The sequence below is a fragment of the Neophocaena asiaeorientalis genome, unplaced genomic scaffold (genome assembly GCF_003031525.2).
Source record: "Neophocaena asiaeorientalis asiaeorientalis breed wild unplaced genomic scaffold, Neophocaena_asiaeorientalis_V1.1 scaffold43, whole genome shotgun sequence".
NCBI classification, from domain to species: domain Eukaryota; kingdom Metazoa; phylum Chordata; class Mammalia; order Artiodactyla; family Phocoenidae; genus Neophocaena; species Neophocaena asiaeorientalis.
Genome location: NW_020173674.1, coordinates 5,988,970 through 6,009,347, shown reverse-complemented (window position 1 = coordinate 6,009,347; position 20,378 = coordinate 5,988,970). Strand labels below are relative to the sequence as shown.

At 47.4% G+C, this 20,378-nt stretch overlaps 2 protein-coding genes across 8 annotated transcripts in view; both read left to right on the top strand.

The window, feature by feature from the left end:
• RBM14 (RNA binding motif protein 14) overlaps positions 1 to 11,820 on the top strand; it is a 15,940-nt gene extending 4,120 nt beyond the window's left edge. For 2 of the 4 annotated variants that reach the window (XM_024748619.1, XM_024748620.1), the window contains exons 2-3: positions 2,000 to 3,464; positions 4,241 to 5,123. In XM_024748619.1, coding sequence (XP_024604387.1) covers positions 2,000 to 3,464; positions 4,241 to 4,448 — 1,673 coding nt within the window. In that variant the 3' untranslated portion in view covers positions 4,449 to 5,123. Of the gene's footprint in view, positions 1 to 1,999; positions 3,465 to 4,240; positions 5,124 to 11,683 lie in introns of those variants that run through there. The other 2 variants (XM_024748621.1, XM_024748622.1) reach the window with 2 other exon arrangements.
• Positions 11,755 to 19,370, top strand: LOC112402078 (RNA-binding protein 4). 4 transcript variants are annotated; one of them, XR_003003672.1, is made up of 5 exons: positions 11,755 to 11,886; positions 13,003 to 13,426; positions 16,580 to 17,267; positions 17,627 to 17,691; positions 18,955 to 19,370. XR_003003672.1 is itself a non-coding variant. In XM_024748628.1 (4 exons), exons 2-3 carry the CDS (start codon positions 13,015 to 13,017, stop codon positions 17,257 to 17,259), a joined length of 1,092 nt encoding a protein of 363 aa, XP_024604396.1. In that variant the 5' UTR covers positions 11,755 to 11,886; positions 13,003 to 13,014; the 3' UTR covers positions 17,260 to 17,267; positions 18,955 to 19,370. The 4 variants fall into 4 exon arrangements, 3 of the variants coding, with proteins under 3 accessions (XP_024604396.1, XP_024604398.1, XP_024604397.1); XM_024748628.1 differs by lacking the exon at positions 17,627 to 17,691; XM_024748629.1 differs by lacking the exon at positions 17,627 to 17,691 and having other exon boundaries at positions 11,826 to 12,023.
• The last annotated feature ends 1,008 nt before the right edge of the window (positions 19,371 to 20,378 follow it).

Genomic DNA, 20,378 nt, shown 5'->3' with positions numbered 1-20,378 from the left:
GGCTTTTTTTTTTTTTTTTTTTTGGCGGTATGCGGGCCTCTCACTGTTGGGGCCTCTCCCGTTGCAGAGCACAGGCTCCGGACGCGCAGGCTCAGCGGCCATGGCTCACAGGCCCAGCCGCTCCGCGGCATGTGGGATCTTCCCGGACCGGGGCACGAACCCGTGTCCCCTGCATCAGCAGGCGGACTCACAACCACTGCGCCACCAGGGAAGCCCTACAAGGCATTTTTGTCATCTCATTTGAATCTTCTAACTGAGGTGGGTAGGACAGATTGTCAGATGGAGAAATAAATTGTAAGTTCCATAAGAACTTACAGCAAGTCAGTGAACTGGATCTTCAGCTGAGGCATTTTAGCGCCTAGCCCCAGGATTCCTTTTGCTATACCACACTTCTGACTTCTACCTGTTGATTATTTTTATTCTTATTTGTGTGAGAGTCACATTGGTGGCTTACATCCAGGAAAATGGCTTGCTTTATAGGAACAGCTAGAGAGGGCATCCCAGTATGAAAGTTTCTAGAAATTAGGGCACTTGTTTAGAGGCCATTTAAAAGGATTTCTTATCAAGAATGGAACCTTAGTAATTTCATCTAGGTAATTCATTTCCTAAAGTGATGTGAGAGAGATGGGGTCCTGGTGCTTGGACTTTAAAAGTAGCCACAGGTCCAGATGGGGTTAAGTGCATGGCCTTACTAACCACCAGCATGACCTTTTTCATTGTTCTTCAGATTCTGCTTGCACCATCGTGGTTTGTGAGTTTAGATGTGAACAAGAATTTCTTCCTATTACTTCCTTTCCTAAAGTTTTCTTCTATATGGTAGATGAGTAGGACTTTGAGATCAACATCCTGTCTTAGAGGCTTTCCTACCACAGCTCATTTAGAACTGAATGAGGACCTGAGGGGTAACCTGCTTTTAGCAGAGCCTGCTAGTTGCGGTAATGCAGCTTCTTGCTGTGAAGCTGAGAAACCAAATCTTTTCTGTGAACAGAAGCCCAAGGGGTAAGGAATACTTCTGTCTCTTGATGAGTAACCTCTGATGTAATGTAGACTGGGGGGGGGCGTGTGTGTGTGTGTGTATGTGTGTGCGCGCACCTTGGGCCTGAACTCAGCCAGGAGGCTCAGTTTCCATTCTCACATCTTATTGGCTTACGTGGGGTCCAGCTTCTCCCCTTCTAAGCTTAAATGTCTAGTCTTAATACACAATCCTGCCTTACACATTGACTTCTCAGGGGTAGACTGGTGTAGTGAAGAGGCATGGAGAGCTGGGATTCTGTTTCTGGGTCTGACACATGGTTTTGTCGCAAGCCATATAAATTCTCTGAGTGTGTTTGCCCACCTGTAAAATGGGGATAATGATCCTTTGCTCTGCCTGCCTCCTGGGATTGTTGTGAGGCCCAAATGAGGTCCTGTGCATGGAAGTGCTTTGAAAACCGGGAAGTACTGTGGGAAAAGGGGAGATCATACTGGAGGAATTTCATGGACTGTGCATTGCAGTGTAGCTCTCCTGCCTTAATTGGACCCTGGGCTGAGACATGGGTCATGCCAAGACATAAGTGGTCATTTTCAGTGTTTGAGAGTTAAGCCTCAAAGGTGAACAGTAGTGTTTGGTAATCTTGGGATAGACAATACTGAATAATTGAGTGATCCAGGAATGCTTTCTGCTTTTTGTCTGCTCGTTTATACTTACAGGAGATGTGAAGATTTTTATCCTGTGTTGCTGTTCATCTTTGCTCTTTCTTCTCTCACCAGGAAGTTGGGTGAGGTGGCAGGGGGAACGGGGAGAATGGGAAGAAAGCCATAGACAAAGCTGCCTGCTTGGGACAGTCAGAAGCTTTGTTATATGGGAGCCACATTTTATGACCTACTCCTGGAGAGGAGGGTTTGGAGGCCTGGAGGTAGCTGGCAACAGCTGGGTGCTGTTGGTGTGTCCAGTTTGGGACCCATCAGGTAGCATGCCCTGCCCCCCTAATTGCTAACCCTCTGTCTGCTGCTTTATCAGACTACGCGTTTGTTCACATGGAGAAGGAAGCAGATGCCAAAGCCGCCATCGCGCAGCTCAACGGCAAAGAAGTGAAGGGCAAGCGCATCAACGTGGAACTCTCAACCAAGGGTCAGAAGAAGGGGCCTGGCCTGGCTATCCAGTCTGGGGACAAGACCAAGAAACCAGGGGCTGGGGATACGGCATTCCCCGGAACTGGTGGCTTCTCTGCCACCTTCGACTACCAGCAGGCTTTTGGCAACAGCACTGGTGGCTTTGATGGGCAAGCCCGTCAGCCCACACCACCCTTCTTTGGTCGCGACCGCAGCCCCCTGCGCCGTTCACCTCCCCGAGCCTCGTATGTGGCTCCTCTGACGGCCCAGCCAGCCACCTACCGGGCCCAGCCCTCAGTGTCACTGGGCGCTGCCTACAGGGCCCAGCCTTCTGCCTCTTTGGGTGTCGGTTATCGGACTCAGCCCATGACAGCCCAGGCAGCCTCTTACCGCGCTCAGCCCTCTGTTTCCCTTGGGGCCCCATACAGGGGCCAGCTGGCTAGCCCTAGCTCCCAGTCTGCCGCAGCTTCCTCGCTTGGTCCATATGGTGGAGCCCAGCCCTCGGCCTCGGCCCTCTCCTCCTATGGGGGTCAGCCAGCTGCGGCTTCTTCGCTCAACTCCTATGGGGCTCAGGGCTCCTCCCTTGCCTCCTATGGTAACCAGCCATCCTCTTATGGGGCACAGGCTGCCTCTTCCTATGGGGTTCGTGCGGCTGCCTCCTCCTACAACACCCAGGGAGCAGCTTCCTCCCTAGGCTCCTATGGGGCCCAGGCAGCCTCCTATGGGGCCCAGTCTGCAGCCTCTTCACTAGCTTATGGGGCCCAGGCAGCTTCTTACAGTGCCCAGCCTTCGGCCTCTTATAATGCCCAGTCTGCCCCATACGCTGCACAACAGGCTGCTTCCTATTCTTCCCAACCTGCTGCCTATGTGGCACAGCCAGCTACAGCTGCTGCTTACGCTAGCCAGCCAGCTGCGTATGCTGCACAAGCCACTACCCCAATGGCTGGCTCCTATGGGGCCCAGCCAGTTGTTCAGACCCAGCTGAATAGTTACGGAGCTCAAGCATCAATGGGCCTGTCGGGCTCGTATGGGGCTCAGTCAGCTGCTGCGGCCACTGGCTCCTATGGTGCTGCAGCTGCCTACGGGGCCCAGCCTTCTGCCACCCTGGCAGCTCCTTACCGCACTCAGTCGTCAGCCTCATTGGCTGCTTCCTATGCTGCACAGCAGCATCCTCAGGCTGCTGCCTCCTACCGTGGCCAGCCGGGCAATGCCTACGATGGGGCAGGTCAGCCGTCTGCAGCCTACCTGTCCATGTCCCAGGGGGCCGTTGCCAACGCCAACAGCACCCCGCCGCCCTATGAGCGTACGCGCCTCTCCCCACCCCGGGCCAGCTACGACGATCCGTACAAAAAGGCTGTCGCCATGTCGAAAAGGTACTGTATGCCCCCCCGCCTCTGCCCCCAGCTGGGGCTCAGGGCAAGGGGCTGAGGTTGGCATGGGAGGGAAACTGGAGCCATCGGCCCCTCCCTTGGTCTTCTCTACTCCTGTGGGATGTCCAGAAGCTGAGGGGGGTGATGTCTGTGAACTTGCCTGGTCACGAGGGTTCAGGTGGAGCATAGTGCTCAGACTGGGGTGGTACCAGCTAGTCAGGCTGGGAAAAGTGTCACCTGTCAAGGCTAGCCCAAGTGCTATTGGAGCTACTGCCTGCAAGATTGTGGCCCATAGTCTTTCCCACTGTCTGAAGGATCCTTAAGCCTGTTACGTGGTTGTCCTGGCCTCTGGTGGGGGTGGGTTTGAAAGAGTAGTCCCTTTGGCAGTCACTGGCTGAAGGCAGGGTGTATGTGGTGCGTCCACTCTTTGGGAAGTTGGGGACCTTGCTTTCGTCCGCCGTTCTGTTGGTAAACAACCAAGGTCTTTCTCTGCAGGGCCCGAGGGTGGGGATAGTTGGTCTGTGGTTTGGGAATGCAGACCAGAATCCACCTTGGCCAGTTCAGAAGGGAGGTCTTCAGTGGTGGGCTTGGTTTCCCACTGAGTTGGACCAGGCTTGAATTCTTGCCCTGGATAGGGTGTTGAGCCTTCTGACAAAATCTTGTTTGTTGGAGACCAATCTGATTACACCCTCCCTGTCCCCATTGGCATCTCCCCCGTGCCCACCTGGAGCCCTCCCCTCAATTGTCTCATTCACCAACTGTCTTCTTCTCTCGACTAGGTATGGTTCCGACCGGCGTTTAGCCGAGCTCTCTGATTACCGCCGTTTATCAGAGTCGCAGCTTTCGTTCCGCCGCTCGCCGACAAAGTCCTCGCTGGATTACCGTCGCCTGCCCGATGCCCATTCCGATTACGCACGCTATTCGGGCTCCTATAATGATTACCTGCGGGCAGCTCAGATGCACTCTGGCTACCAGCGCCGCATGTAGGGCCATCCTGGGACAGGGCTCCACAGGGAGGGAAGGAGAGGAGAGGTGGGGTAGGGTGCAGACCCAGGTTGTAACCACTGGCCCATACCTCTCCTGTTTGCGGTTTTTCATCCCCTCTACCATGTGGGCCTTCCCCAGGAGACGATCCTTTTGAGTGTTCGGCAGTAACCTACTTTATTCCTTCGCCTCAGCAGCAAATCTTGCTACTGGCTCTAGATCTGCGGTTCCCCTCTCCCCTGCCTCCCATCTCCCCAGGATGGGAATTTCTTTTATGTTTTTATTTTTTTCCTGGCTCCCTTTTATTTTTGTGCGCGATATTTAAGGTCGTCTGGATGGGGAAGCAACCTGCAGCTGAGGTCGGCGGCGCCTTTTTCTTTTTAGATGTGAGGGAGGCCAGGAAAGGGTTAGCTTAACCATTTCCTATGCGCCAAGCTGTGCCAGTTGTCCAGGGGGCCCTGACTTTGTCCCTCTGTAGACTGTGTTGAGACTGAGTTCCTGTTGGGGCAGTTGGTTGGTGTATGTCCAGATCCCTACTGACCCCTGATGTTCTAGTTGATGCTGTGCGGCACAGTCCACTTCCCCATCTCCCCAAGTAGGTGGTGTTAGAAAACCTTAATTTTTTTTCCCTTTTGTATGGACTACAAATAAAACTTGGGGCGATTTGCAGTTTGGAAACCTGGTTGTCATTGTCTTGATTGCACTCAGTTTCAGAGAAGCCAGTTTGACATCCAGGAAGACATGACAACTAAAGGGAGGGTGGCCAGAGAACCCAGGGCGGATGAGGAAAGGGGTTTGAATGTAGGAATTAGAATGATTTCCCTGCTGCCAGAGGGATTTAACCCATCGTCGTTCTGCTAGTCTGCCATCCTTAGGACTGGAGAGTCTGGCCCAAGTTGCTTCAGCTTGAGTTAATCACACCAAAATGCAGTAACTTTACTGCCCATTTTCCTCACCTGTGCTTGGCTATTTTCCTTGACTTGTCTCTAGTTCAGGAAAATCCTGAGCTCCAGCAGGGTGGTTCTAGGGTTTGGCTTCTCAAGTGAGAAGTGGGGAATGGGTGGCTTTGGTGCTTATGAGGCTAGTAGGTCCTTCAGGCAGTGGGCTCCAGTAAGTACTGGGGCTGGGACAACTACTGGGAAGGAGCCAGTAGTTGGGGTGGGGGGGTCATGTCACTGTCTGGTAATGCCCTGTGGTTGGGACAGTTGGAAGCTGGTATGGGGGATTCTGGCTATAGACCTGGTATTTCGCACGTCGAACATCAGCACGGAGTGTCCTTCCTGCGTCCTGCCAACCCCTGTCATAGTCACCTGAGACTCAAATTGCCTATCTTCATTTGTTAGGGTTTCCAGATGTTTTCTTGTTGGGTTTATATTTGAAGGTGTTATGATAGACTCTGGGAAGGGGGTGAGGTGCAAGCATAACCAAATAGGGATGCTGGGATAGGCTGAGGAATTGATTGTTTATACTTTCATTCTGGAACTAGGGGTTCAGAGGACCTGGGCACAAAATAAGACAATTCCAGCCATGGACAAGACAGAGGCTTGGGCTTTATGATGGGTGAATGAAAGACTGGTTGGGTAGGGTGGTGACAGGAAACTGACTGACATTCCTTTGGGAAAGGGGGCTTTATAAATTTGATTTGGGAGTCTGTTGGGGCAGGGTGGTTTTGGGGTGTGTGTGTATCAGTCAAATGGAGTTCAGGTGGGTTCTCTTCTGCTTCCTTCACTGGTTTCTTGTGAACTTCCCTGTGACAGAGTAGTTTGCCCCAGGTGTTCTCTTCCCTCTGCCCACTGGGCAAAAGCATATGGTTTTTGTTTAACTGTGAGCTCCTATTTGTGGATGCAAACTGGGGGTAATCTCAGGGGTACTGAGGCCATAGTGCTCTTCCTTGCTTTTCTTTCTTCTCACTTCTTTGACTTCAGGTGCTTTGCTGCTCCTTTTCATTTGTTTGCAGGACTGTGAGGAGGGCGAATTTGATAGGTTTTTTGTCACTTGTCTGCAGTGAGGGTGGGGTAATCTCAGGGCCAAGCTAACAGGCTTAGCTCTGGTTATTTCCCTGGAAAATCAAGGGTTGGTTAATTGTAGTGCTGTGATTGTGGCCTGCGTATTTGTAATTACTTCTTTGTCAGTGGCTTTCTGTCATCTTTCTCTCCAGTGAGGGTTCTGCCACTGTCCCAATCCCATGGTTCCTATGAAACCATTAGCACATGGTTCCTAATGTGCTCTCGGGGCCAGTGCTGATATTTCTTTATTGCAACCCAAGTTCTTCAGACTGACCTGGCCTAGATGATCACTCTGCTTATTATCTTTAGGTCCTGATGCCCTTGTTGCCTCCGCTGCCAGGCTTCTCATTTAAGCTAGAAGGAGCTAAAGCTAAATCATTTGTCATTTTCCTCTTTCTTGCAGATTGTTTTAAAATTCCCTCCCTCTGTAAATTATGCCACCTGTGTTAATCCTGTAGCCCATTCTTCATACTTTGCTTTTTGTGGATTTCTGATTTCCAGGGTCCTATAACTCGGAGACGGTTGGGTTGAGTGAATGGGAGGATAGACATTTAATGTGTGTTTTGGGAGAGGTGGGTGGGAATATGCGCTCCCAGTGTCCTTCAGATCTTTGCTTTTCTGATCTATCACCTCTATAACTTGACCTTCATTGGAGAAGCTTTAGATGGTTTATTCCTGGAACTATGTAAAGACTATGTAAAGGCTTCTCCCCTCTACAGCCTCTTCTCTTCTGCGGTTTGGACCTTGTTTCAGATTCTTTCTGGGGTAGGCCTGGGGCCCCATCCCTTGTGCTGGAGGTAACGGGACTATCACTGAGTGGTCAGCCTCCATGGGTAGTCATGCCCATCAGTTAAGCTCTGCCAAAGTCTGTGCGCAGACTGTTGGTTCTGCAGTCATTTTGTCCTATCAAGCCAAGTAAGTTGACTATAATGTGGGATGACTAAGGTCATAATGAAACTTAATTTCCTAGATTTATGGTCTAGTATGTAATGTAATAGGAGTTTGGGTGATAAAGAAGATAAGGTGGATATGATAGGTGGAAAATTCTTATTCACCTAAATTCTATAGGAACCTTTAAAAAGATCATAAAGGGTAGAATCTAGTTTTCCAGGAAGAAAAAGTTATTAATAAATGATTTCAAGTCTAGCTGTAAATCATTAGAAATATTGTGTGTCTGTAGTGCTGGAAATAGTGTTCAGGTAGCTGAGCCCTTGGGCTGACCTTGGGAAATCGATAGTGGGGGTGGGTGCAGGACCTACCTCGATGAACTAGTTACAGTTAAGCAGTGCTAGGGAAGTGACAGGTAAGGAAGGAGAGGATGGGGCAGCCCCACTAGAGAAAACTGTGGAGATGGGATTTGTTTGATTTGAAAACTGACTTGGCACAGAGAGAATTACTGAGGGTGCTGGCTCTAAAATCAGGCTTCCCGAGTTTGAACCCCGGTTCTGCCACTTATCTGGGTGATCTTGGACATGTCAGGAATTCTACCTAAGTTTTTTCATCGGTAAGATAGGGAAAATAGTTAACATCTATTTAACACATGCTAAGCATTGTTAAAAGTGCTTTTCATATATTTCATTTTACCTTCATTGCAACTCAAATTCCATGGCTCACAGGCCTAGCTGCTCCGCGGCATGTGGGATCTTCCCAGACCGGGGCACGAACCCACGTCCCCTGCATCGGCAGGCGGACTCTCAACCACTGCGCCACCAGGGAAGCCTGTATTAGGTACTTTTAAACCTATTTTGGAAATTGAGGCTGTAGGTTAAGTAACTTCTGAAGATCACATGGCTAGAAAGTAGAGGATCAAGGAATCGAACCAGCTATTTTGAACCATCCAGGACTGTTGGAGCAAATAACATGTAGCAAGTGTAGAGCCTCATATATAGTCATTGCTCATTAAATGCTAGCCATCTCAGAAATAAGAAGTTAGAACATTCTGGGGAGATTGGGACTGCGTAGGGTAGCACACAGCTGAGCAAAGGACTTTGGGTGTAGGTGTGAGTACAGCACGTATGAGTAACAGTGAAGAAGGGGGATTTCTGTAATGAGTGGTACCTAGGTGTGATGTAGGCCACTGGACCATACCAATTTTGGCCACCTCCAGTGTCAGACAACACCGTTGTGTCCTGAGGGTCAGATTCCCCTAGGTATGGAGAAGAAAGGTATGGAGTAGGGGCCCTGCACAGGCATTAAGGGGAGGCTTAGAGTGTGTAGTTGGCAGTGGGATTGGAGGCTTAGGAAGCTTGCTGACTGGCCTAGTGGCTCCCTCTGAACATCCCTGGAGATTACTGGTTTTTAATTTGAGCCCTTATTATACCAGTAACTCATTTCTGGATTAGGAGCCAGAGTTATTAGGTATATAAGTTGTATACATTCCTAAGAGTGTGAAAGGGTTTGAAACAAATACATTGCTTATTCACATTTGAGTGGTCTACACTGACAGCAGTGTTTCCCCCTGAATTTGGATTTGTTCCTCATTTCCCTTTCAAGAGTCCAGGCTCCAGCCTCTTTCATCTCTTCAAGATGTGGAGCCAGAACATACTTAAGCTTGGCTCTGACAGAAAGGCTAGATGACTTTGGACAAGTTGCTTTATCTTTTAATTCAGAGGCTTGGTAACCTGATCAGAAGAATCACCAAAGTGGCCGTTTTCAGTGTTCCAGACAAAGTGCTTTTAAAACATCCGATTCTCTGTAGTTGGTGTGGTAAGGTAGAGCCAGATATCCTTAATTTAAAAACCTTTAATTTTTAAGTATTTTGGTAAAATACAGTTGGGTAAATGAACATCAGTATGGAGACACTGGAGTTACAAATCTCCCTACCTAAAGCTTCATTTTGCAGCATTTGTCAAACGTAATCCTGGTGATCAGAAGCTGTAGCATAAGTTACCCCTGGCTTTTGGGCTTTTTATGTTTGAGGGAGACTGGAAAGTATACTAGGTGATAAGAGCAAAAGGGCTTGTTTTTATAAGTGTCCATGTTCTTAAGCTGATACTGACTGCAAATCCAAAGTCATTTCTCTCCTCTTGGTTATCAAGATTTTAACTCATGCTTTATCTATTTGTTAAGTTAGTCAACAAATATTTGAGTGCTTACCACGTGCCAGGGGCAGTTTTAACACAGGGTAATAGTAGACAACAAGAAAAGGTCCTTGCCCCTGTAGAACAAGTATTTGCTGGGGGCAGGGGGTGGGAGGGAGTAAGAAAATGAACGAATAGGATTTCAAGTGGTGGTAAGTATTTGGAAAAACAACATGGAGTCATGGGATAGAGTTCCAAGGTGTAGCGTTGGAGTGGGGGGCTGTGTTTATTAGATGGGGTGGCCAGCGAAGGACCTGGAGAAAGAACATTTCAGTCTGAATGAGCTTGGGACAAAGGGGCCAGTGTGCTGGAGCGTAGTTGGGGTGGGGTGTGTTAGGGATGGGGGTGGGAGAATTGTTACAGAGGTTGGGAGATTCTGGCAACAACCAGATTGGGTAGTGTGAATTGAAACTTTTCCAGTTGCCGTGGGTTTTAATTTAAAAAGCAGGGGAATGATTTAATGTGGATTACTCAGTTGGATGAGCTTGCAAAATGAAACAAAACTGGACCTAGAGGGCTTTCAGAAGGTAAACCAAGAATAATTAGATCGGGGGTGGGTGTGGGTGGTGGTCTGCAAACTGGCCTGAACTGTGATCCCGAGAAGATTTCTATTCCCAGTTTTTCCCCTTTGGACTTGGAGAGATTCCTAGTTTCATAGAGTAAGCTGATCTCATATGCTTTGGTATTTTGGAAGAAAGTTTTATCTCCAAGGCTATTAGGACAAAAATTTTGGAAGATCAAACGAAGGAGCTGAAAGGATTTCTATACCAGATGTGTTTCCGAACCTGCGCACATGGAGTTGTGACCACCTCCCGATGCAGGGCCCCTCCAGAGGGCACACTTGCAGCTAACATGCAGTTGGTTTTCTTCATCACTGATCCTTTGGCCTTTATTCAGAGCCGCAGTGTCAGCATCAGGATCCACAATGAAAACGGACCAAGATTAGTGACCACTACATTTGTAAATGTGACATTTTTAGATTCCTGCCTTTTCCCACCCTAGAATAAATTATTGACCAATTCCCCACCGTTTGATTTCTCAGTCACGTCAGGTTTTAAAATCTATTTCCGTAACTTTGACTTCACCTTTCTCTTTATGATCCCCACCCCTTTTGGGGGGGCTGCTTTGAACGGTGGTGTGTTCTGCTTTTGTCATCTTCACTTTCTGATGATCCCTTTCCTCACTGCTTTTATCATGGTTTAAGTTCTTCTATCCCCCTTTTTAAACTCCCTCTTCAAAAGCTGCCTTGCTTGTTCAGTGAATTATGGGATTATGTGAAGAAGCCAAAGGATGATAAAAAAAATGTGATGAGGGAAGCCGGATCCTCTGGAGAATGCTGTTTTGATTGTATTTTGCTTATAGCTGGTTGTGACTTAGGCTCTTCCCGCTAAGGTCGGTTCTAGGAGTTTAAACCTACAGCTCTGGCTGATGGCGCCCAATAAAATAAAACAAAAAACTTTGCTGCTCTAGTTTTTTTCTCAGGGCGGGGTGGGGGTGTATGCGCAATCTCCACGGTCACACAGAGAAGCCTTTTCTTCATCTTGGACCCCGGGAGGCTGGTTCCTCCAAGGAACTTGTCTCTTCGGCGCCTCCTGAGAAATGCAGCCCTCAACCGAGCCGACGTCGGGGCCTTTATACCCTAATTGAAGCTGAGCCCATTAACTTTTCAGAGTTCCTTTCACCACCTATGAAAGTAGTTTCAATGTGGGGGTAGCTCCGAGACTCCCAGGGCGCCAGTGCGGATTCTTGGCCAAAGGAGGAGGTTGGTTTCTTCAGGTGGGAAGCTTTGCTATTTTTCTTACCTGGCTTCTGGGTCTGCGTAAGCTACCGTCCGCAGCACCCTGGCTGCGAGGGGGATGGCGTTTGGGAGATTAGAGGGAGAAGTGTGGAGTAGAAGGCAAAATGGAGCGCACGTGGAGTGGCGAAATGTGGAAGCCTAACAAAGTTGGCGCCATGAAGCTGAAGACCGCCACACCGGCTCCCTAGCTCGCTCCGCCTAATGGCGGGCGGAACCCCGCCAGCGAAGCCCACGTTGGTAGTTCCTCCCTCACGCCGACCTTCCATCCAATCAGTGACCTCGGTTTGTCGAGTGAGGTGCTCATTGGCTTTCGTATAAACTCTTTGGGGTTACTGACGTTTCCACCTCTTCCAGGCCTCAGGTAATTGGCGTTCGTGGTAACCAATCAGGAAGAGGATCTACGGGAACGCCTGCCTTTTATTTTATTGAACGGCCAATCCGGTGGTAGGTTCACCTCCCCCTCTCTACCCAGAGTCACTGCTGCAGCCGCCGCCATTTTAGCGTTTTGTCAGAAGCGTCCGCGCCGCGAGGAAGAGCCCCTGCTGCTTTTCGTGCGGGTGAGAGACTCCGAGCCCCTTCACTGTCTTTTTTTTGCCCTGTTAAATCTCACGACTTGGGCTTTAGGGGTATCCTAGGGTGGTCCTGGCCTCCGCACCCGTCACTGAGAGCCGACCTCGGTTCTCGGCGTTGCGCGGTAAGCCTCCAGCAGCCCTTCCCCCACGACCTCCGCCGAGAATACCTTGCTTTTTCCCCACCTTGCCCTCTATCCGACTTTGCTCGGCTTACTGCCTCGAGGCTTTTACCGAGATAACCGCTTTTCCGTTAGACTTAGGAATTACAGCCCCGTGTCGAGAATTTTTGAAGCCCCGAGACACTGTTGTCTGGCCGTTGAGGCTCAAGGCCCCTTCTCTGGCCATGCATTTCTCCAATTCTCCAGGAGCTCGTAGCACGGCACCCCGAGAGAGGCGTTCCCCGCTCCAGCACTTCCTGTACTCTCCGAACGCCTCGCTGTCCAGCTTAAGTCACGGGTTCACTGCTTCCAAAGGAAACCCTAAAACGTAGCTATTATAAGGTCCTTTTTTCAGGAAATGGCTAATTCGGTTACGAGAGGAAGAGCCAGTTCATAATTTCAGTCAGTCCAGCCAGCCAAGTAGTTAGACCTTTGTTTTCTGACTGTCTTTTTTTGTTTTTGGCGGCGGAGCCGCCGCGTGGCTTGCGGGATATTAGTTCCCCGACCAGGGATTGAACCCGGGCCATCAGCAGTGAAAGCGTGGAGTCCTAACCGGACCTCCAGGGAATTTGCTGTCTATTTAGTAGGTAGAAAGCCCAGTACCCCCAGGGCTGCATTTACGCCCCGCTTTCATTTGCGTTTCCGTTTGAAACTATTCAGCTCTTACCAAACCCTTTGTGTGTGTCTGCTAAGGATCTGTGTCACAGATGCTTTCTCCTTTCTGTAGGTTCTATAGCTGGAATTGTAGCGGGCCTCCTTATTCCCACTTCCCTTTGATTATTATCTGGGGGTGTGCGTGTGCGTGTGGGGCGTCTGAGGGGGGAAAACTGGAAATATTTGCCAGACCCAAAGGAGATGGCAGTATTGATTTTTTTTTTTTTTTTTTTTTTAACTGACATGGGCCTGAGGTCTTTTGTTAGAAATTTCATTTTTTCTCGCCCAGGCTGTGTCCGAGATGGTGAAGCTGTTCATTGGAAACCTGCCCCGGGAGGCCACAGAGCAGGAGATCCGCTCACTCTTCGAGCAGTATGGGAAGGTGCTGGAGTGTGACATCATTAAGAACTACGGCTTTGTGCACATAGAGGACAAGACGGCGGCCGAGGATGCCATACGCAACCTGCACCACTACAAGCTGCACGGGGTGAACATCAACGTGGAAGCCAGCAAGAATAAGAGCAAAACATCCACAAAGTTGCATGTAGGCAACATCAGTCCTACTTGTACCAACAAGGAGCTTCGGGCCAAGTTTGAGGAGTATGGTCCGGTCATCGAATGTGACATCGTGAAAGATTATGCTTTCGTACACATGGAGCGGGCAGAGGATGCAGTGGAGGCCATCAGGGGCCTTGACAACACAGAGTTTCAAGGTGAACCACCCTCTTTGGGAAGAGGGCTGAACACAAGGTTTTGTGTAGAAAATAGGCTGGGTAGGAGGGGTCTGGGATAGAGATAGAGATATAGCTGTTGGTTGGCTGATTGTGAGGATTAAGTGTGGGTGATGGGCTTAAATGGAGAATGCATGGGATTTAGAGGCTTTACCTTAGGCAAATCAAGTTTGGGAGAAGAACCACTTGGCATTAGTTTGGAACCCCTAGGCTTTTTTGCCTATTAGTGCAGAAATCCCTTCCTCTGAAGATTTATTCCATTGTTTTGTCTTTTTTGCGGGGTCGGGGGGTAGTAGAGCACTTAACAGTGTTTCACTCTGAAATTTATTGCCTCAGCACCCCATGTGTTATTTTGTACGTGGAAGGACCTGGCAAAAGCTGGCTTAAGCCACATGTTTAGGAGCAAAATATCTGTGAAGCTCCCCCACCTCATCCCAATTCATGGCTTCTCAGTAAATATAATTTGTCGTTAAACAAGTCTTGAGAGAACTAGTGTCTTTAAATTGTTATAGCTCTTACTGCTTTTCTGTTACGTTTGCACCAAGAGGTTCGGTTTGGAGGACGAGGACACTCTAGAGCTGAAGGCTAATTTCAGGAGTTTCTGAGGAGAAGGTATTGGGATTTGGGGGGCGATAATGGCAAAGCCGTTTCACTGGTTTGAGGAGTGAGCTGTAACATCCTTGGTGAGTAGAGCACTTAGATGGGTGTTAACCTTGGAGCCTTGACTAGATTAATAGTGTGCCTGGAAGGCAGCACGAGTGATGCTGTGGATAGACATTTTGTTTCCTTGGTTTAAGATCTAAGCTCCTGTGGCAAGGGTGGCAGTTGTGAAGGGGGTGGTAACCATGGTGAGTTGCTAACGCTACTCTTCGTCCACCCACTTTGGGTTCCCAGTGTCAAAGCCAGAAAAGAGCCTTTCCCCTTCAGTGTAACTACTTCTAAATTATGGAGTATTCCCACAACTCCTTGTTAACATTTTTAATCTATATTCCAACTTTTTTCAGCCCGAACAAGGTAGTAGCTGCTGCTTCTCCTGAGCACTCCTCTTGTTAAGAGTCATTTTGGCTATCTTTGATGTTTACTTAAATTGGACCTTCTTAGACCTGGAAGTCTGATCGTCATTTCTCCCAAGTTAATGGTGCCCTGTGTTATGGGTATTGCTGTGCATTGTTAAAGAAAAATGTCACAGGTCTCTCAGGTCTGGTTTTCCATTTTTAATTGGTAAGTTGAGAATTATTTTGTGTCAACAACTTAATTGGGAGCAAAGGCTGCTCTGGTGGAGGGTTTATGATATCTAATTTTTGGATACTCTTCTACACTTTAACCAAGTCATAGAAGAGGTGGTGGTGTCTCCTTGTAACAGTTAACACATGGAAGGGAAGGGTATTGTGAACTGATACAGGACCTATCATACTTAGAGCATAACTCTTGGTATCTGAAGTCTAGGTTCTCTGAGGTTTAGTTGTTTTTGCTCTGTTTTCCTTACTGTTAGTCATTCTCTTTAGCATTGTCTAGTACAGTTCTATATGTATATAGAGTAGCAGTATTTATTATGATGGTCTTTTTCCCTTTCAGTTTCTCAGTGTTGGGGATATTCTTTTTATTGTTTGCCCATTTAAGGAACATCCATTTTAGATATTTTTAAAGACTTAGCTGCTTTTTCTGACTTTGGAATTTTTTCTGGCAAATCTTCAGGTCAGGACATTTATTAATGACCTTTATGTCTTGAAGGGACATGGTTGGTTCCTCGGTTGCCCTTATTTTCTCTGGTTTTGTTAGGTGCCAAAGTGGCCACTTGGACAAATAACGAGGGACACGGGTTAGCACTTAAAGCACTTAAGTACTTAATTGTACATCTTAGCTTTTCACTGGCAGCCTACACTTATCAGATAAAATGTTTAAACTGGGACTTTTTTTTTTTTTTTTTGATATTTTGGTCCTTCCCTTTTCCCTTCTTTAGTTTTCTAGAACCTAACTTTAATTTTGTAGGTGAAATTGTATATTTACCATTTTCTATAATGTTAGTTGAGTAGATGACCTATCTGTTAACTCCCCTGGTTCTAAGCATTCACTTCTTCGCCATCTGCATGCTTGGGTGCATGATAGCCATTTGTTTTGGAAAGGTTTTGCTGGAGTTTTGCTTACATTAAAATGGTAGATCATGTTAGGTGGAAATTGCTCCTGTGAAAAGGTTTAAAATTTAAACTTTTTCATTTCCAGAATACAAATTGTAATTTTCAGCAAAAACTAGTATCAAGTGCATGTTATTAGGATCTTAGATCTCTAAAGGAGGAAAAGTACTTTAAACTTGCGCTAACATGAACAGTTTGATACACTAACATTATTGGTCATTCTCCACTTTTTTCATCCCCTCTTTTCTTCCACATTTTTCATAATACTCTTTCTGAAAATTCAGGCATCTTGTGAACTGCCTGACCTGTTTTGTTTGACCCCCTGTTATAAGGGGTCACTAAATATTGTAAAGGATCCCTGTTAGAATGAATATCAGAACTAACAATTTAAAGGACCCAGTTTAGGGGGAAGGCAGTCCTTCAACTCGTATTTCACCCCTCTTCCCCCATTCATGAGTGTTTTTCCCAAAAGTCTTGAAACTTGCCTACCGCACTCAGCCACGGATCAAGTCTGGATTACTGTCAATGGTAACTTTAGAGTCCTACTCTATTCTCTTTGATTTTGGGGCGGTATGGGGGACTGGCCTTTGCATTCTCCTGCTTACTGAATTCAGGAGTCTTAATAGTGAAGATTGGAGGTGTCAGAATGTTGTGGAGCACTATTATTGTGGTTTCTTTTGACATTGGGCTACCGTTCAGAGTAGTTTTTGTCCACAGTTACTTGGCAAAGGATGAAATGCCTATTTTTGAGTGAGAGTAGTTCCTTTCTTAAGCGTTAAACTGGTGTTAGAGCTGAAACATTTCTTCATTTAATTGATCTTTGCCTGAAATCAGGTCATTATACTGAATTTATACTGGACCTTTTAAAAAAAATCTTTAAAATGGCAATGAATCCTGCATTAGAGTTGTCTAGGTAAAGCCATTGCTATGACCAGTGTCTGGGGTAGGGGCTGGGGCTATGACTAAGAGTGATAGCAACCCTTCTTGCGTCTGTTTCTTCAAGGCAAACGAATGCACGTGCAGTTGTCCACCAGCCGGCTTAGGACTGCGCCCGGGATGGGAGACCAGAGCGGCTGCTATCGGTGCGGGAAAGAGGGGCACTGGTCCAAAGAGTGTCCGGTAGATCGTTCGGGCCGAGTGGCAGACTTTACCGAGCAATATAATGAGCAATATGGAGCAGTGCGTACACCTTACGCCATGAGCTATGGGGATTCATTGTATTACAACAACGCGTACGGAGCGCTCGATGCCTACTACAAGCGCTGCCGTGCTGCCCGGTCCTATGAGGCAGTGGCTGCTGCAGCTGCCTCTGCGTATAATTACGCAGAGCAGACCCTGTCCCAGCTGCCACAAGTCCAGAATACAGCCATGGCCAGTCACCTCACCTCCACCTCTCTCGATCCCTACGATAGACACCTGTTGCCGACTTCAGGAGCTGCTGCTGCTACAGCTGCTGCTGCTGCAGCAGCCGCTGCTGCTGTTACTGCAGCTTCCACTTCATATTACGGGCGCGATCGGAGCCCCCTGCGTCGCGGCCCAGTCCCCACTGTTGGAGAGGGCTACGGTTACGGGCATGAGAGTGAGTTGTCCCAAGCTTCGGCGGCCGCGCGGAATTCCCTGTACGACATGGCCCGGTATGAGCGGGAGCAGTATGCGGATCGGGCGCGGTATTCAGCCTTTTAAAGCTTGAGGTGAGAGCGGTGGGGTGTCCCTTGTTCTGGTTTTGCCATCCCTCCTGCAGCCTAAAGGCTCCAGTTAGGCTGCCCTGCTTGCTTGCTTTTGCAGGGTTAGGGTAAGGTTGCTAATGGTTCAGAGGATAGGGAGAAGTCCTAACTACTTTGTGAAATATATAAACATCCTTATCCCTCATGGCTGTTTTTCCAGGGCTCCTAGTCCTGGGAGTCAATCTGATTCCATTTGTGCCTGGAAAAGCAAACAGTGGTGTGATGAATCTTGGGTCACACCTGTGTGCTGTAATTGAACCAAACCTGGAAACCAGACATTCAGACCCAGGTGTGCCGTTTCTCAGAGCCTTCGTTGAAATTCCTAGGTGTGTGACATTACTAAGGTCTGCAAGGTTCCTGTTCTGCTTCATGCTGTGTGAAAGGTCTGATGGTAAGTTGGGGCAGAGAGGAGTAGAAAAAGATATCTTTCAACTTATAAAGTTGATTTCAGCAAGGAGTCTGGGGCATAGACTCAAATTCAACTTCTCTGCTCAGTTCACATTCATTCCCTGAGCTGACTAGAATACCTACCCCATTGCTTTATCTTTGAATCTGTCCTGTAAGAGCCCATTTACTTTGTTCAGTTTTGTTTTTAAACTGTCCCCACGGTATTAGATTTGACATTCTCTCCACTTCTTTAAGGTATATAATAATGTAAATATGTACGCACCCTGTTAATTCTACTCTTCTTCAGTAATATTGAAATCCAAGGTTGGGAGCTTTGCCTTAAGCACATCACTCCCTTCATCTTCCCACCAGCTATGAGCATTTAACACTCTTGAACCACCAGCTCTACCTTGAGTCCTCTGGCTTTTTCCTATACGTTTTGAGCCTCATGATCCATTTGGCTCTACTTGAGTGTATTCTCTTCTGATGCTTGCCAGCTTTGGGCTCTAGGTGTTTGAGACTGCTGTTGTATTAAAGGGTGTTTCACAACACCCTTTGTCTTGAGTAGCTCCCATTGTGTCCCAGACATTACCATTGATCTGTAATCCTGTAGTAACAGGGTGGGTGATACTGTCATCTTTTCCATTAGGGCAGAAGGTATGTGACTTGCCCAGGGTTATAGGATAGGAGATCACTGATAGGGCTGGAGAAGAAACTTGAGTGACCTGATGTGTAGCTTACACATGTCCTCCAGTACGTTCTTTTATTTTCTTCCCTAGGCAGAGTTGGACGCCCTCACGTGTTACAGCTCGTTCAGTTAATGCCACTTTTTCCTAGACCTTAAACGGTTTTTAACTTGTAACTCCAAGATTCAAACATACTTTTTACTGTGGAGAGCTAAGAGCTAATTGGAACCTTTCCCTTTTTCCTGCTCTCCAGTGACAGTTTGTAAATGTGGAATTGCCTTCTCTGAGGAATGCTAATGTGCTAACATCAAGAGAAATGCAATGTCTGTCTACTCTCGTGAAAGAAAATTTGCTATTTCGTTTAGAGAAAGGCTAGTCTGGGATTGCTTGACCATTCCCAGTTACTGTCTGGCCTTCAAGCTCTTCTCACTTTTAGAGATTATTATTATACTATGGATGGATACAAGTAAACTTAAAAGGAGTGTCAAGTTACCGTACTTTGTAAAGATGTTCTTTGAAGTGTAAGTGGGAAAGCCCTTGTGAGCTTTGCTGTAAAGCCCCTGTATTGTGCTCTCTTTCAGGTGGGATGTGTGTGGGCTGAAATTCCGAGCTGCGGTTGTGCATGAGAATACACCCTTCGTGGTACCCCATCTCCGGGACGTTCTCAGCTCTGTGCGTTCAGTCCCCCAGGAACCGTGGACCTTAATTTACCTTGTTAAGTTCAGACCACCTCTTCTTTCCTCTCTCCTGCCCATTTCCGTGTTCTTTCTGTCCTTCAATACTTCTGTAGCTTCCCATCATGTTCTGTTCTCCCAGCAGGTCTCATTGTGTGCAGAAACTGGTGGGGGTTGTGCTGTATCCCCACCTCCTGCTTCCAGTGGGTGTTGTGAGAGTGTCACTGCTCCTGAGTCTTTTTGACCCAAAGGCTTATGGCAGGTAGACACATAGCGTTGGATCACTTTTTTCTTTCCGGTGAAATAAATGGTTTTTCAACTTAGGGAATGTGTGCTTTGAGAGAGTTCTTACTTGGGCTTGTGTCTGGGTTCTTTATTTGTCTCTGGAAGAGAAGGGGAGGGTATAAAGTCAGTTCTGGGTGAACGTCACTGCAGTTGTTCTCCTTATTGTAGATAGGATTTATAGGTGCCAAAGGTAAAAGAGGGCTTATATAGAAGAACCCAGGTAGGCAGGCTTATTCCATTAAAGACTTTCTGTCTCTCATACACCTTTGTTATAAAACCATCAACTTACTAGGAGTTTTGAGATGTGGGACTTTTCCCTGCTTGAGAAACAGTTGTCACCCACCCCTTACTACTAACATTCCAACCACCCAATCAGTACATCTAGTTTGACTTGCTTTCCAAGGAAGAGGTCTAGAATAAGGAAGGGTTTGAGGGAGCAGGAGGTCAGCTTTCACTTCATGCCATATGGAAAATTAAGTTGTGGCTCCAACAGCATTCTGCTGTTTTCCTAGGCCAGTAAGCAACACCTTTTGATGCCTTTCACCATCTATTTGTACAGTTCTGCCAAAATCCAAAGAATTCCTCAGTGGCCCCACTAGTACCTCATTTCCTTTAGAATGATAGGCATAGAAGAAGGACCCAGAAGTGAGCTTTAGATTATTTAACAAGGATGGGGGGTGAGTACAAGGAAGAGCCACTGCTTCTTAGTTCCATGCTTTTATCAAAACAGACTGTCTTGCAGATGTTTTTTGTCTGTACTTTCTTGCTCTAGTTTTAATGTATATAGTGGGGTTCTGTCTGGTTAGGGCATTTCCCAGCATCATTCAACAAATACTCAGCACCTACTGTATGCCGGGCCTTATGCTTTTAGGAAAGGTGGGTTGTGGTAATGGGAGATAAGAAAAAGCAGCTGGTTTTTAGTTGAGTAGTCTCTCAGATTTTCCTACTTAATGTTTCTAATTCATAGATGGCTGAGATGGGGATAACAGTACAACTTGTAATTTATTGGATATTTGTTCTCTGAAACCCTGTGAGAAGTGTTTTAT